Below are 17125 nucleotides of genomic sequence, written 5' to 3'. Positions count from 1 at the left end.
GGTCAGTTGTAGTAAGTACGCTTCTTCTGTTTGGGTGCAGAGATAGACTTAGGAGGCATGGATGGAAGCACTGGACGCCAGCGAAGACTTGCCAATGAGAGCGGCCCACAAGGACCGGGGCTCTCTCCTGCCTCCGAGGACCTCGAGTGCCGGAATGGCCCCCTGGACATCAGGCTCCTTTCATGGCTGGTTGGACAATACGGCAGTCAAGGTCTCCCCTTCCAGCTGTTGAGCTCTGACCCAGTGAAGAGGGGCCTTCAGTTCAGTTCAATCTGGCACAGGTCCACTAAGCATGTGTTCTGTGCGAGGAACAGGACGCTGTTCCCTCTGGGGGGTTCTGACCTTAGCTGAGACAATGGCCCGGACCCATGGAGTTCAGCAGCACTGGCTACCTGACACATCAGCAGCTACTCTAAGGCCCAGTCATATAAGTAAATCCAAAGCAGATTAAACAAAATCTCGAGTGAAGCCCAAGAAGACCAAGTCCCACTTGGGGGCGGGAGGAGAAATCCCAGAAGGCTCCGTGAAAGAGCTAGTAGATGTGGGTATGAGAGGGAAGCGTAGTTACTGCTTAAAGGATCTCAACGGACCGAAACAACTGGCTGAATTGAATAAAATTAAACTCAACAGAGAAAACTGCGCTTGGAAAAGAAAAATCAACTGAATGAGTACACGTTAGGGAAAGCACGACTAGACGAGAGGTCCCGGGAAGGAGATCCGGGCCTACGAGGAAACATGATAGGTTAAACAATTTAGTATCCCCTCTGCTGGGATTCCCAAACCCCTCCCAGACTGGCCCTAGCAGCCCCTTCCTAGACCTGCAGTTTTCTTTACTTTTCTTAACCTTTACCTTCTGTCTTAGAATCCATACCAAGTATCGATTCCAAGGCAGAAGTGCTGTAAGGGCTAAGCAGTTGGTAGTAAGTGACTTGCCCAGGGTCACCCAGCTAGGAAGTGTCAGGGGGCCAGATCTGAATGTAGGCCCTCCCATTTCCAATGCCACATTTTATTAAGTTCATTGAAATAAGGTAGAGTAATTGCAGAGAGGACATGGGGGACAGGAGAACTGATCCTGCCTGAGAACCAGCTGAAGGAATTGGGATGGGGTTGGCCTAGTGAAGAAAAGACTGAAAGAACATGGTAGCTTCCTTGGGAGAAGCCCACATGGGGATGTAGAGGAAAAGGAGGAATGGTATTGGGGGAGAAACAAAGAAGTATCTCTTCCTGTGTTAGGAGGGACTGTATGGAGCAGCAAGTGAGATACAGGTCAGCCCATCGCTCCGCTTCCCTAGTGCTTACACCTACCTGCCTTTTGGTTTCATTGGGAAACAGAACCCTCATCACTAATGCACAACCTTGAATTAACTGTGAATCAAATGGGATTGTTTGTACTGAAAAATAAAAACCAACACCCCTTGCCTTCTCTCTTAGAATCAATTCTGCCTATTGGTCCAGTTCATAGTAACAGGAAGAAGGAAACCATGGGTTTCGAAAGAAGGGGAAATCTGTTTATTGTTGGTGTGTGTTTTAAAAAATAAGTTTGTAGCCAATTTTTAAATGTGTGATATCTGACAGAAAACTGAAAATGAGCATGGCACGGATGAGACATGAGAAGGCAGATGGGGGTGGGGGAGGGCAGTGTCTCTGCACACACCGTTTCTCAGGGCTGGTAGAATGCCCGAGTGATTCTGCCTGAACTCTTCCACCAAAGCACCCGTCATTCGCTGGACACAAATTGGCTCTCATTCAGAGTGATGCCGCTCGTGCTCCCCATCACCATCTTTCATCCAAACTCCCTTCCCCACCCAAATCCTCCCTTCTTACCAGCTGTAACAACCACATCTCAGTTAATCCTAAGGGCCCTGATTTCCTTCTTAGTCCATGAAATAGGGGCTCTCTGGGATGGAAACAGGAGGACATGGTTGTAAGTAAAGCAAGCCTCTCTGGATGGTAAGCCTGAGAAAAAAGAGGGTGCCTGACCCCAACCGCGTAGTTGGGCCACCTTCTCCCTTCTCGGAAGTACTTCGCAGTAGCTGCCAAGAAGCTCCTGAATCTGTAAAACTACGACCTTTAGGCACAAAGGATGAGAAATGATCCATCTGAGAACCTCCAGACATTCCTAGGGTGAGAGACCGGACACCACACACTCATCAAAAATGCCAGCAAGAGCAACCCAATTTCTAACGCAAGTTGGAGAGACCAGAGTCATCGGCATAGCAGGCAAGAAACCAGCATGTGGGACACAGATGTTAAACCTTCGTTGGATTGGGACACCAGAGCTGGGCGGGACCTCTGGGACCCCCAAGTCCAAAGGTCCGCCTGAAGAGCCAGCGGCAGATCCGGGACGGGACTCATCTGGAATGGGACAAGCCCGTCTTAGTGAACCAGACCCCCAGCAAAAGCACAGAAAGCTCCCGTCCTTTCTCCAGGACTCCAAGGGCAAAGCCAGCCCCCTTTCAGAGCATTGGACAGCACTTATTCATCAAGCCCTCACCACCTGTCTTAGTATCCATGCTGAGATCTCAGCAGAGACGAGGCCTACTCACCAGCAGCGGAGGCACAGGGAGCGTCTTCCCGTCTTTGCTCAGGGACACGTACGTGAAGAAGGCACTGGCAGCCCGGAACCTCTCTGCGGAGTGATCCACGATGGGGTCTGCATCCACCAAGACTTCAATCTCCATGGACTTATTGCTCGTGAAGGTCAGGCGTCCAGAAATGGTGATGACACACCCTGGAAGGTACCAACATGCCTGTGAGCCCACAGAGGCTGCCCGGGGCCCAGGAAGCCCCTTGGGAAGCTGGGCGCAGGGCAAAGGGGACGTGGGGCCGGGACAGGTTAGGTAGGGACAACGTCAGAGACCTTTGGTTAGGGGAGAGAAGTCATCGAACAACGAGGAAGAAGACGAGCCACTGCTCTTCCCCCCGCTCTCTGCCAGGCCGTCAGCAGGGCCGATGATGACCCGCCGGAGCCTGGCGGCCCCGGAAGCAGCCCCAGGGGCACTGGCAGAGGCACGCTGCCCCTGTGCCGAGCCGGGCCAGACGCTGGGTGCCGTGAGAGGAGCGGACACAAGCTCTGGAGGGGGAAGCGGAGGGGCGCCCGGCCAATCGGACCCGGGATCCTGGAGAAGCCTTCTCACTACCGACCCCAAGCGCACGAGGAGGGTTAAACGAGTCTGTTTAGTAGGGCCGGGGAAAGAAGCGTGTCAGGAGGAGACGGCTGTTAGGGAGGACTGTGCAGCCAACCTACACACAAGGAGGGTTATTCTAGATCACGGACGGGCTTCTCCGTCCCACGTAGAGCTCTACTTACATGAACTGCTGCAGGCCGGAGTGGAGCGGTCATTTCTGGGTGGGAAGGAAGGAGCCCCACGGTCAGCAACAAGAACCACGGGGAGTCATGAGTGGGGAGCAGGCACGTAGCAATAGCCCCCTTTCTAAGCAAAAACGGGATCAAAGGACCTCGGACAGTCCCTACGAGCCTGGGCTTTTCAGTCCCAAGACCTCCTCGGAGGCCCCAAGAGAAGGGAAAGGGATCCAGAGTCAGGACACGGACCAAGAACTGTCCCTCCTGCAGGAAAGGCCCTTTTCTAGAGAGGCCAAGCATTTGACCGGCCAAACGTTAGCAGCTTCAAACAGGCCTGCCTGAAGCGAAGGAGGAAGAGATCGGCCTGCCCGCCCTTGAACCACTCAAGGCCTTCCGCACTGGCCATCTCCGTATCCTCTCAGTGAAAGGGTCGATGGATTCATGTGTTTTAACAGGCAGAGAAACAGAGGCACAAGGAGTTATGCTTCTCTCCCAGGGCCACGATGCAGGAAAGCATGTCAGAGGGACAAATGGACGCAAGGCCTTCCCACTGAGCTCTTCCCTCAGGCCACAGAGCCCCGAGGGACGGAGGGGCAGGGGAAGAGTATCAGTGCCACGTGCAGGCCTCCCCTCGCCAGAGAAGCCCCCCCGAGTGCCTAGGCAGCACGCACACACGCATGCACACACACTCTCTGCGGGCAGGGCAATCTTTGGGACCAGCTGATGGTACCCTCATCTGAAACAAGGGAGGCCCTCATTTCCCTGCTGGGAAGGGCCAGACAGTGGGCACCCCCTCCTCCCCACTGACCATTCCCTCAGCCTGGGACCATAATATGATGGCCCGAAGGCTAAGGATAGCGACGCCCATCAAAGGCCTGCGGAGCCTGTCCCTGGGATCCTAGACCTCGAGCATGAAGTCATCAGTGGGCACCGAGTCACCCTGTAAGTGACCTGCCCAAGGCGACACAGCTCACGACCCAAGCAGGTCTTTCTGTCTCAAGGCAGCACCCTGTTTACCAGCAGCCTAAACCCTTCATTTAAGGGATGAAGAAAGGGAGGCCCATAGAAGCGAAATGATTTGCCCAGGGTCTCTCAGTCAGGTATCTGCGGTAAGATCTGAACCCAAGCCTCCGGGGCATACTTTCAAACTTTGGTCCAGAGTGGTTGCAGGGAGGCACAGCAACACAAACAATGTCCCGATTTTACAGCGCCCGGGGCTTCCTGACTCTTGCTAGGGCCACCCAGCATGTCTGTGCTCTGAGAGCTCCAGCCTGCCTCCCCGGCCTTTGGATGTGAATGCCCCTGAGGAGCCCACGCTGGCCTCGACTGCAGCAGAGCTCAGTGCCTGGAGAGCCGGGCCTCGAAAGGGGAGGCCCCACACAATGCATCTTCCCAGGCCTCTCCAGCCTCCTGCAGGCTTGCAGCACTTGGCTCTCCTTCCTCCCTTCCAGGCCCTGGCCAGGCCGGGCCGCAGCTTTCCTCACACAGAGCCTCTACCAGTCTGCCCGGGGCCCTGGGCCACCTCCCCCTGAATCGATTTATTTCTCCAAAAGCACGTGGGCCTCCTCTGGCATCCTCGGTCTCCCTGGCAGCCCTCAGCGCCTATGGAGGGACCCGTGTCTGCAAAGGCTGGTGGGCCGATCCTGAGAGATGGCACGACAGCGACGGCTGGGGGGCTCCTTCCGGCCGGCCACCCTCACCCAAACATGACACAGATTGGCAAATGGCTTTTTAAACCAACGTAAGACGTGTCTCTTGGGGGCGCCTTGGTGGCTCCATGGATAGAGAGAACAGGAAGCCCTGGGTTCAAATCTGGCCTCAGACACATCTTAGCTGGGTGATCCTGGGCCAGTCTCCACCCTGACTGATACTTAAGATCCACTCCAAGACGGAAGGGAAGGGTTTAAAAAGAGAGAGAACAGCCCTCAACAAGTCCAGATGGCTCAGACCATGCTTCCTGTTCATTCGGCAGGATCCTGAGGGTTTGGGGGCCTCAGAGAGTGGGGCAGGCAGGCTCCTTGCAAAGGAGACAAGTTACCCTAAAATAACACGATCAAAATGGTTGTTTTCAAGTTCTTTTTCCAGAGCTGTTCTATGAGGCTAGCAGAGCGCTCCTGTCACAGCAATCGCGTGAGTCCGGCAATGAAAGGGACGAGGAAAGTGATTCTGCGGTGTGGTGACTGGCCCAGGAGCACGCCGCTACTGAGACTCTGAGGCTGCACTTGAACCCAAGTCTCCCGATGTGACTTCTGAGGACAAACTTAACTATCATTTCATCTGGTAGCGGCAACGAATTGATTAACATTTTTTTAATTACCTTCTTTTGATGGTGGTGGATCCAGTTTTCCCAAATACTAGTTATCATCTGAAAGCTCACATTTTATCACCGGTAACCAACATTATCCATTGTCTTCCTTGAAGTGATAGGTTCAGTTACTTCATTTTGGGTAAAATGTCTGCAAACTCTCAAGGCTAAATAACCATGGTTCATCGGTTGTTCTTTCAAGCAATCCTGGTGTTCCATGAGAAAAGAGGCAAGTTCAGCTCATAATCAAAACAAGGACACCGATGCTCTTCCCCGAGATGATGCAGCAGAAATGCTTAATGCTTCTCTTTTAGCCACTCAGAATATTAGAAAGGCATGTTCTCTGGCTCAAATCTGGCCTCAGACACTTACTGGAGGGGTGACCCAGGACAAGTCCCTTATCCTCCATTGCTAGCCCTTACTACTCTTTTTTCTTGCAACCACTACACAGTAAATAAAGAAAAAATAAAAATAAAAGGAAAGAGCGGATTCCTAAAATAAATAAAATTGGTGATTTCTGTTGCCTTATTGTAAATCAAACTGGCGTTTTTTTCATTCCTGAGTGCCTAGTGGTGAAGACCGAATGCAAAGAATCCTTGCATCATCTGGTGCTCTGAACTCATTCATGTGAAGTACGGTGTGACCCACCAAAGCATTCTTCCTTAGCTGGTTCAGTTTAACATTTTTATCAGTGGCTTAGATAAAGGCATGGATGGCACGCTTCTCAAATTCGTGACTGCCACAAGGATGGTTGCCACGCATCTGCCACTAGCTTGCGAATCGACCTTAAGAAAGTCCTTTCCCTTCTAGGTCCCTGGTATCCCCATTCCAGTTCCCTCTAAAATAAGAGGGTTGTACTCAATGATCCCCCTTTCCAGCCTCAATAGTGATCAAATTCTATGACTGATGATGGAGGATAAAAATGATAGCCAGAAGGAGCCCAGGAGGTTAGACTGTTGTGCCAAACAAAACCTCAGTAGCTAGGACTTAGAAGGAAGGGATAAATATCTAGTCATTAGAGCTGTAAGCTCAGAGTCAACAGTACAACACAGTGGTCCCAAAAGCTAATGGTGCCTTCTCTCAAGCTCAAGAGACCCCATAGAAGGCCCTGGGAGTAGAGCCTAAAAAATAGAAAACTTGGGCTGGGACACAATAGCTATGCCCAAGTATCTGAAGCTTTGTCACATGGAAAATGGATTAATGGAGGCAGCTGGGTAGCTCAATGGATTGAGAGCCAGGCCTGGAGACAGGGATGTCTTGGGTTCAAATGTGGCCTCAGACACTTCCTAGCTGTGTGACCCTGGGCAAGTCACTTAACCCCCATTGCCTAGCCCTTACCACTCTTTTGCTGTGGAGCCAATACACAGTACTGACTCCAAGATGGAAGGTAAGGGTTTAAAAAAAAAAGAAAAAAAGAAAATAGATTAGACTTGCTTTGCCCCAAAGTTGATAAAACTGGGATTAGTTGGTAGCAATTGCAGAGAGGCCAATTTTAGCAACAACTTAATTAAAGTTGTCCAAAAATAGAATGGGTTCCCTCAAGAAATGGTGAGTTTGCCATCACTGGAAGCCTTCAAGCAGAGGCTGGATCAACACTTATTAAAGACGTTGATGATAAAAATTCCTTCTTATAATTAATGGAGCTCTGATGTGTTTCCAGTTTTTGAAATCCCATGATTCTTCTCCCACAACAGCCCTCACCTGTTTCCACTCTTTTTTTTTTAACTAGATTTTTAGAAAAGCTTCCTAAAAGGTCTTCCTTTCTAAAATCACTCTAATCTTCCATCTTCCTTTCATTCTCACTGTTAATAAACATTTATCAAGCACCAGGCACTGTGCCATGTGCTGAGCACACCAAGAGAGACTAAAGCATCCCTGCCCTCAGGGAGCTCACAATCTAATAATGAGGATTCTTCCTAATCCACCGCCTAGCAAGCATTTGGAAAGCACTGGCTCTGTTCAGACACTATGTTGGGCACTTCCCCCAGATAAAGTGCCAGTTCCCTGGCCTGGCATGGACATCCTGTCTCCACTGTGCTCCAACCTACCTCTTTAATCTTCTATCATACCATTCGTCTTTGGGTACCCCATGGTCCAGCCAAAATGGACTTTGGGCAACTGCCCAATTCTGTCCTGCCAGTCTGAGCTGCCTAGAATGGACTTCTTCCACTACCCTAATAATTGAAATCCTGCTTTTTGAGGCAACTGGTGGCACAGTGGATAAAGTGCCAGGCCTGGATTCAGGAAGATCTGATTTAGCCATAGACACCAATGAGCTGTGTGACCATGGGCAATGTCTGCCTCTGTCTGCCTTAGTTTCCTTATCAATAAAATAGACAAAATAATAAGCCCCTGCCTCCCAGTGTTGGGAGAATCAAATGAGATGATAGTAGCACAGTGCCTGGCACAAAATAGACGCAATACAAATGCTTATTCTCTTCTCTTGTCCCCACCCCTTTTCTCCCCCAAAGGCCTAGGAGCTACCGTCTTCATGAAGTCTTCCATGATCCCTTGCTAATCTTTCATTTCTGTTTGAGTTCATATTCTAATATGGCAAATTAGATTTACATATCATTTCTCAGCACAGTTGTATTTTGTGCATTTAAATTTAGTGGTAAACACAAGTTTTAACTAGCATTCGTGTTCAATATTAAGTTTGTGACAAATCTTTTAATTACTTTAAAACAAACAGACTAAATAAAAATAGATCTTGGAGAAAGGTAGAGGGAGAAATAGAAGGATTGTCACATGGAAAATAGATTAGATTTGATTTGCCGCAAACTTGATAAAAACTGGGACCAGAGAAGGAATTTCTGAATTCAGAATCATTCAGAATCATGGAAGGAACCAAGTAATGGCAATATCTAAGACGTAAGTGAGAATGATGGTGGAAAACCCAAGAGTCAAGAAAATGGATGAACTGGGCATTTCAGAGGACACCAATGAATACACTGAAGTCTCTGAGCTGAGCATGAACATCAGCGATGGGTTAGAGACAGTCTGTGAACTTATAGGGTGTGAGCTTCTTGGGGGGGGAAAAAACGAATGACTTAGAGCAGCTCTCTTCATAGAAGTCAAAAACTAGAAACTGAGAGGGAACCAACTTACCAAGGAATGGCTTAAAGAAATGATCTGAGAATGGCATGCAATATTATTCTACCGTAAGAAACGAGGAAGCGGACAGTTCCTGAGGAAATGAGAAAAGCTCTATGCACTGAGGCAGAGATGAAGTTAGTAGAAATTTCAATAAAGAGTATGATGATGATGTAAGAGAAACTAACTTTGAAAGGCTGTCGAACTCCCATCAGTGCCATGATAACCCATGAGTCTGGAGGACAGTGCTCACCTGCTGCCAGTGTGCATCGGTCTAAAATAGGCAATGAGGACACGACCAATGCAAGAACTTGTCTGGCTGCTCTGTGGATATTTGTTAGAGGGGTTCTGTGTTCAGTTTTCTTTTTGCTGTCAATTTGTTTAGGAGGGAGTGATAAGTGCTTGTAAGAACATATATTTTTTAAACCCCTTACCTTCTGGTCTCAGAATTGATGCTAAGAATAGGTTCTAAGGAAGAAGAGTAGCAAGGGCTAGACAATGGGAAGTTAAGTGATTAAGTCACCCAAATAGAAGGTGTCTGAAGCCATATCTGAACCTAGATCCTTCCAACGACAGACCTGCCTCTCTATCCTCTGTGCTAGCTAGCTTGATGGAAACTGAGGGGGAGAAACAGATCAACGATGAAAGGAAACAGAAAGAGGAGAAAAAAAGAGATAGGCAGAGACAAGAGACGGACAGAGAGACAGAAGCAGAGGAAGATCAAAGAAGAAAGGAATCACAGAATTTCCAGTTGGAGAGATCACAGAAGTCACATAAGCCAACCAATACCTGTCTACAAAACATTCCTCTCCACAATATCTTTAGGAATCTTTTGAGACTTCCAGAAGAGGGGAAGCTGTTACTTCCTGAGGCACTTTTCTACTCTGGGGTAGCTCTGCGATGTCTTTCCTGATATTGAACCTAAAATGTGCCTCTCTGAAGTAGGACTGAGCAGAACAAGGGCCTCTCCCCAGGACAGGGAGGATGCTGTCCCCCTAAGTCTTCCCTTTTTAGGTACCCAAATGGTATGAACTCAAGACCCCTTTGCATCCTGGTTGCATTTTTAATACTGGCAGCTTTGAAATGGGTGTTTGGAATGGGATGTGGTGTTTGACTAAGTCAAGTACATACAACTTCACTATCTCTTCCTCCTTTCTGGAAGTTCCACCTCTCACGACAGCCTAAAAGTACAGGAAGGTTCTTGGCTCAGTTCATACAGAGCCTGTAGGCCCCATAATCTCCTAGATCCCTTTCCCCTAACCTGGTGCCCAAACATCCCTTTCCATGAGGCCCTTGGGAAGTTGTTTTTTGAGTTTCAGCCCAAGACTTTACATTTAGCTCCAGCAAAGTTGACCATATTAGATTAGACCCAGTGTTCCATCCTGCCAGAATTTTTTTGGAGCTTGAGTCATCACCCAATGAATTAGCTCTCCCTCTTGGCCTTGCATCCTCTGGAAAGAGGATTCCTTCTGTGCCTTTATCTGAGTCACTGATAAACACATTTGATGGCACAGGGCCAAGCACAGATCCCGGAGCACTCTACTAGAGACCTCTTTCCAAGAGGTTTTTGAAATATTAATGGCTCCTCTCTTGGGTTCAGTTATTAAGCCAGTTTAAAATCCATCTCAATGAACAGCTAATATCTTTATATTTTTTCCTCTTAATCAAATGTTTTGCTAAAATCTAGGTTTAATGATAGCTACATTTCCCAATTTACAATTTTACACACTGACAACTTTGACTACCCAATCAAAAAAGTTAGGGCAGCAGAAGGCACAAATCTGTGAGTTCCAAGTGCCAGCTGGCTGGGGTCACTACTTTGCAGGACCTTGTGAAGGAAGTTGGAGCTAGAGCCAAATTCCTATTCCTAACATCAGGGAGGTGGGAAGAGGAAATGGCAGTGTGGAGTTTAAGGCCAAAATCTGGGGGCCCAGAGAGTTTGTACCTTGATCGGAAATGTGGTTCTGCCGCTCACCCCCATGTGATGTTAGGTAAGTCAATTTACCTATCCAAGATCCAGTTTCCTTCTCTGTAAAGGCCCTTGTATATCAGTTAAAGAAGCTATTTAACCAGATTAGGTTTTTGGTGTCTTGGTCAAAACCTTGATCTTTCTGGCCAAGGGATAGTTGCAAGAAGGCGCAAAGCCTCTGTCTGAGCTCCCACTGTATCTACTCCTAGCAAAGGAACACCAAAATAACAAAAAATGCCTATGTGGCTGTTGGGTCACAGCTTCTTCTAAAGCTCCAATAGTGTACTGTCTGTTCTTAAGTTGGACATTTCCAAAGAGGCATTATGGCTCATCTAGATCCCCCTGGCTACTGTTCCTGTGAGTGGGGAAAGGAATGGAGGAACCAAAACTTAGTCCCCAACTGACGTTGGTCTCCAGCTTCCAGGAGGGGTACTCTTTAGATGAAGATTCAAGAACTCGGCACCTGGGAATTGGCATGGAGCGGGCATCCTAGCATACTGACAATGTCAGTATTTAGGCTCTAAGTCAAATCAGTAGATACCAGTCCATTTTCAGAAAGGTGAATAGGTCGCCCACCATTTACCGTCATCCCTAAACAATAAGTTTGTTGGGTCTTATTTCTGACAAACAAAAGGAAGAAAATCCTTCTCTAGTGGCACCCAGTTTCTGCCTTGGCCTTTTTGCCTTTTTAACTCAAAGCTTGGATGATGATGATGGTGGTGGTGGTGATACAAATCTATCCAAGCAGTGTCCTCAGAAAAGCCTTGACAGGTAGACAGGAGAGGGATCATTCTCTTTACTGATGAGGGGAGGCGGGAATAAACATTTATATAGCACCAACTGTGCCAGGCATGGTGCTAAGCACTTTGCAAATATTATCTCATTTGATAAAGCAACTGAATGATAATGGGGTCAAGAGCAAAGATCACAGTATTAAGGTGTCCCAGGAGTCAAAGCCAGGACTATTTCTACTCTGCCTCATGAAGACCTTCTCCAAGGTTTCTTCACTAAACTGAGTTTCTCACAAGCATGGGCATCTTTAAATTGGCAATGATAACATGCTTCTTTCAAACGCATGTTGACATTTCAAGGGATTTTCCAATATCTTTTCAAATGTCACTTTGCAGATTAACATGCTCTTCTATAATCAGGCCACAAGCACATGACCACTGCACAAAAGAGAGAGAGTTTATTTCTCACTATTTCAAGAGAAGGCTCTCTAGCAATTTCAATGAAATATCTATGAGGCAAAAGGATGAGAGAGCTCTATCCCAAAGGACACAAACACCTCTTTAAATAACCCGTATTTCGGTGCTCTCGGCCTCCCAGCCTCCCTTCTTCCTGGGCTGGTATCCTGATGAAACACATTTCTGCATTCACCTTTATATTCCATCTGGCAACTTAGCTGCCTCATCCCACATATGGCTTTTGAACTCCTTCATGATCCCTGACAACAAAAATGCAGAAAAGCGAATGCCAAGTGGATTATTTGTGCTCCCAAAGCTGAGCAACTGCTTTCTTATGAGCTGAACTGATACCAGTGTGCCCCTTCATTCTGTAACCATTAAAGGCAATGGAGGAGAGGGCACGGCCTATTATAAGAGATGGGTAAATAGTAAAGAAAAGGTATCAAAGTCCAATCAAAATGGGGCCCCTCAAAAACTGGAAACAGAAGGGATATCCATCAATTGGGGAATGGCTTAAGTTTATGTTTTAATGGAATACTATTGTGCCATCGGAAATGACAAACAGAATGATTTCAGAAAAGCCTGTATGAACTGATGCAAAGTGAAATGAGCAGAACCAGGGGACCAGTGTATTTAGTAACAGAAATAATGGACGATGATCAACTGTGCAAGGCTATACTATTATTAGCATTGCAAAGATCCAAGACAACCCCAAGAGTGTTGTGATGAAAAATGCTGTCCCCAGCCATAGAAGGAACATAGAAGAGTAGGAATATAGATCTAACTGTACTATTTCTTGCCTTATTCCTTCATGAGTTTTTTCCTACATGTTTGATAAATGTCTTCACAATATAAAGAATATGGAAATTTATATTGCATAACAACACTGGAATGATCTCTATCAGATTGTTTACCATCTGGAAAAAGGTACAGGGAGGGAGGGAAGGAGAGAGAGAACTGGGATTGTAAAGATCAGAAGGCAATTGCTAAAAAATTGTTACTATATGTAATTTTTAAAAAATAAAAGGAATAGGAAGGAAGGAAGGAAGGAAGGAAGGAAGGAAGGAAGGAAGGAAGGAAGGAAGGAAGGAAGGAAGAGGGCAACTAAACCATACAAAAGATATGGACTGCTGATTGACTCAGAAAATTACATGTTGACATGTTGAGGCTCCACTGTATTTTTGTTTATTTTGCTAAATATTTCCCAATTACTTTTTAATCTGGTTTGGAAGGGCTTTGGACCAGTAATGAGGGCCAAAGCCAGCATGTTGGACATCCCTGCAGCAAAGCAGTCAAGCTCACTTGTAAAGGGTCAGACCTGCCACCAACCTGCCTCACAATATTAATTCATTCATCAATGAATTTATTAACCAATTGCCATCTACATTGTGGTTAGGTTTTCTCTTCACACCATTTGACAAACCTTAACTTGGTAACTATTTCCCTCCAAAGCACTGATTTCCAATACCAAAGGATATATAAATGTGGATGACAGATAAAGAACTGGTTTTCCTATAGCAATTAAATCAAAAGGATTCTAAAATGCTTCATCAGCTGCCACACCAAGCCTAGAAGATAGATCCTTTCATTTGTGGACATATCTGGGATGGAACTCCATGACTTAGTTCCAGCTGCCAAACCTTACCCAAGATAAAGAAGCAAGAACCATGGGAATTTAGATAGGAAAAGGTCAGAATACAGCCTAAATCCACTCACTACTGACTAGCACGATGACCATAGAAAGCAAAGGAGACCCTATCTCTAGCTTGCAGATTTCAAAACATTTTTTTGTAGTTATTTTTTTTCCACTTTAAACATTATTTTACTTGGTCATTTCCAAACATTATTCATTGGAAACAAATATCATTTTCTTTTCCTCCCCCCCACCCCCTTCCCACCACCTCTCCCATAGCCGACGCACGATTCCACTGGGTATCACATGTGTTCTTGGTTCAAACCCATTTCCATGTTGTTGGTATTTGCATTAGAATGTTCATTTAGAGTCTCTCCTCAGTCATATCCCCTCAACCCCTGTAGTCAAGCAGTTGCTTTTCCTCCGTGTTTTTACTCCCACAGTTTGTCCTCTGCTTGTGGATAGTGTTTTTTAGATCCCTGCAGATTGTTCAGGGACATTGCATTGACACCAATGGAGAAGTCCACTACCTTCGATTATACCACAGTGTATCAGTCTCTATGTACAATGTTCTCCTGGTTCTGCTCCTCTCGCTCTGCATCACTTCTTGGAGGTCATTCCAGTTCATATGGAATTCCTCCAGTTCATTATTCCTTTTAGCACAATAGTATTCCATCACCAACATATACCAAAATTTGTTCAGCCATTCCCCAATTGAAGGGCATCCCCTCATTTTCCAATTTTTGGCCACCACAAAGAGTGCAGCTATGAATATTCTTGAACATGTCTTTTTCCTTATTATCTCTTTGGGGTACAAACCCAGCAGTGCTATAGCTGGATCAAAGAGCAGACAGTCTTTTAGCGCCCTTTGGGCATAGTTCCAAATTGCCCTCCAAAATGGCTGGATCAATTCACAACTCCACCAGCAATGAATTAGTGTCCCCACTTTGCCACATCCCCTCCAGCTAGCTGTCATGTTAGCCAATCTGCTAGGCGTGAGGTGATACCTCAGAGTTGTTTTGATTTGCATCTCTCTGATTATAAGAGATTTAGAACACTTTTTTCTTGTGCTTATTAATAGTTTTGATTTCTTTGGCTGAGAACTGCCTGTTCATGTCCCTTGCCCATTTATCAATTGGAGAATGGCTTGATTTTTTGTACAATTGATGTAGCTCTTTGTAAATTTGAGTAATTAAACCTTTGTCAGAGGTTTTTTATGAAGATTGTTTCCCAATTTGTTGCTTCCCTTCTGATTTGAGTTACATTGGTTTTGTTTGTACAAAAACTTTTTAATTTAATATATTCCAGATTATTTATTTTGCATTTTGTGACTCTTTCTAAGTCTTGCTTGGTTTTAAAGCCTCTCCCTTCCCAAAGGTCTGACATGTATACTATTCTGTGTTTGCCTAATTTTCTTATAGTTTCCTTCTTTATATTCAGGTCATTCACCCATTCTGAATTTATCTTGTTGTAGGGTGTGAGGTGTTGATCTAAACCTAATCTTTCCCACACTGTCCTCCAATTTTCCCAGCAGTTTTTATGAAATAGTGGATTTTTGTCCCAAAAGCTGGGATCTTTGGGTTTGTCATATTCAAAACATTTTTAAAGAAGCACTCTGATCACTTCAACATATTTGCTGACTGACTGAATTTCCCCCTAAACACGACCCTCATCTCAAATTTCCAGATATTGTTGAGGCTCACTCCTGCCTCCCAACTCCCAGGAAGACCACCTTGGGGTCATCCTTGACTTCTCACTTGCATTCATCTCATGGATCCTATCGACTACCAAATCTTGTCGTTTTCTCCCTTTACAACCCTAGGGCCACTTCATTGCTTATGAGAACCTTTGAAGTTGTCGCCCTGCCTCAAGTCTCTCTCAACTCGAATCCAGCTTTCACCAAGCTGCCAAAGGGATTTTTCTAAGCCCAGACCTGACCATCTGACATAGATCTCCCCCCCTTCCTTGCCCCCATGCCAATCAACTCCTGTGGATCTTTATCACCTGATGAACCAAACAGAAAGCCCTCTGTTTGGAATTTAAATCTCTTCATAATCCTTCCAGCCTTCTCACACTTGACCTATTACATACTCTGAGAGTCAATGACACTGATCTCCTGGTTATTACACTCACTTAGTAGTCTATCTCCCAGCTCTGGCCTTTGGCACTGGCTGTCCCCCACACCTGGAAAGCCCTCCCTCTGCATCTTGACCTCCCCACTTCCTTGACTTCCTCCAAGACTCGGCTCAGATCCCACCTTCTGCCAAGAGGCCTTTCCCTGTCTCCATCCTTAGCCCCATCTCCCAGTGCCTTCCCTTCTCCAATTTCCATCTGTTCTGAATACATCCTCCTCAGCCTTCTTTGCTTCTGAAGTTCTCCAGCCCCCTCACTAATGCTGTCTGACAGTCTCCTCCACTGTCCAGGAACAAAGGTTCAAGATGACAGCAACTAGAGGCAATCGGAGCTGCAGGTGCGTCTGTTTATCACGGTAGGAAGGAAAACCATAAGGTATCTCCTCCAAAGACTAACAAGGATGAAACCATTCCTTAACACACTGTTTAATCAGAGCTCTCTGGGAGGAGGCTGTCTGGAAATGTGTGTGCGTGGGGAAGAATCTATAAATAACAAGTGCCACCTTTTAAGAGTGGGTGTGTGTGTGCATGCGCACACACACAAGTCTGTCCATATATTATCTTCCAGTAGATGCATTTATATCCTGGGCAAGAAATGCACCCAGGACTGATTGAATGAATCCAATGGGCTAATGGGTTGGCGAGGGAGTTTTTATCTTTTCAGCTTGTAAAGAACATGAATTAATAAGCCTTTCCCTTCCCCCTGGGGTTCTGGAGATAGCTGCAGTTCTATACAAGACACAAAGCTAGTTCTGCATCCTGCAGTTTGAAACTGGATGAAGGTCTAAAGCCCTTGGCCCCATCTTCCAAAACGATGACAGGCCCACGAGGACCTGAAAACACAGGGAAGAAATCATGCTCCAGGGAAACAGCGCAAAGGGCACTAACCTGCCTATCTCCCTTTTGGATCAAAAAGCTCCATGAGCCAGCCTGAAAAGCTGCACCATCTCAAGATCCCAACTGTGGCAGACTATGCACCAAGGAGGGGCAAAGTATATGTGGCATGGCAGGAGGGCCATTTCACTGTCATTTCCCTGAATTCAGAAAGTTTGCCACATAGGGCTCTGGTTCTCAGAAGGTTCTCTGCCAGCATCCTGTAAACAAGGTCTGGAAGGCAGACAGAGCAGAATATGTGTGGGAGGAAAGAGCTGGTTAATGTGCCAGGAGATTGAGCAGCCTCTGGTTTTAATCTGGACTGACTTGGGTGAAAATGGCTCATTGGAAGGGTGCTGAGTGAATGTGACCTGCCTCTCATAGTAGTCATGACTCTTTCTTCTCAATTTTCATTGTACCATACACATTGGTGTGCACAGACCAGGAGAAAAGTGACTTCCTCAAAGACAGGGACTCATTTTTGCTTTTGTGTCCCTGGTGCCCAGCACAGAGGCCTACACATAAGTCTTCATAAATGCTGTTGGATTGACTTGGGTCCTCAAGGACCACAAATAAACCTCAGTGATCATAAAAGTCTGGTAGAAAATGCTTCATGAACATTGCTTTAA

General features: G+C 46.4%; 1 protein-coding gene across 7 annotated transcripts in view; it reads right to left on the bottom strand.

Annotated features, from left to right (window-relative positions):
- Nucleotides 1-17125, bottom strand: part of ACOT7 (acyl-CoA thioesterase 7) — a 161349-nt gene that overhangs the window by 28466 nt on the left and 115758 nt on the right. For all 7 annotated transcript variants that reach the window (XM_056795923.1, XM_056795922.1, XM_007492087.3 and 4 more), the window contains one exon: nt 2547-2731. In XM_056795923.1, coding sequence (XP_056651901.1) covers nt 2547-2731 — 185 coding nt within the window. The remainder of the gene's footprint in view (nt 1-2546; nt 2732-17125) is intronic.

The sequence above is a fragment of the Monodelphis domestica genome, chromosome 4 (genome assembly GCF_027887165.1).
Source record: "Monodelphis domestica isolate mMonDom1 chromosome 4, mMonDom1.pri, whole genome shotgun sequence".
In the NCBI taxonomy this organism is placed as follows: domain Eukaryota; kingdom Metazoa; phylum Chordata; class Mammalia; order Didelphimorphia; family Didelphidae; genus Monodelphis; species Monodelphis domestica.
The sequence above is the reverse complement of the archived record's forward strand: the minus strand, read 5'-3'. Positions and strand labels throughout refer to the sequence as shown.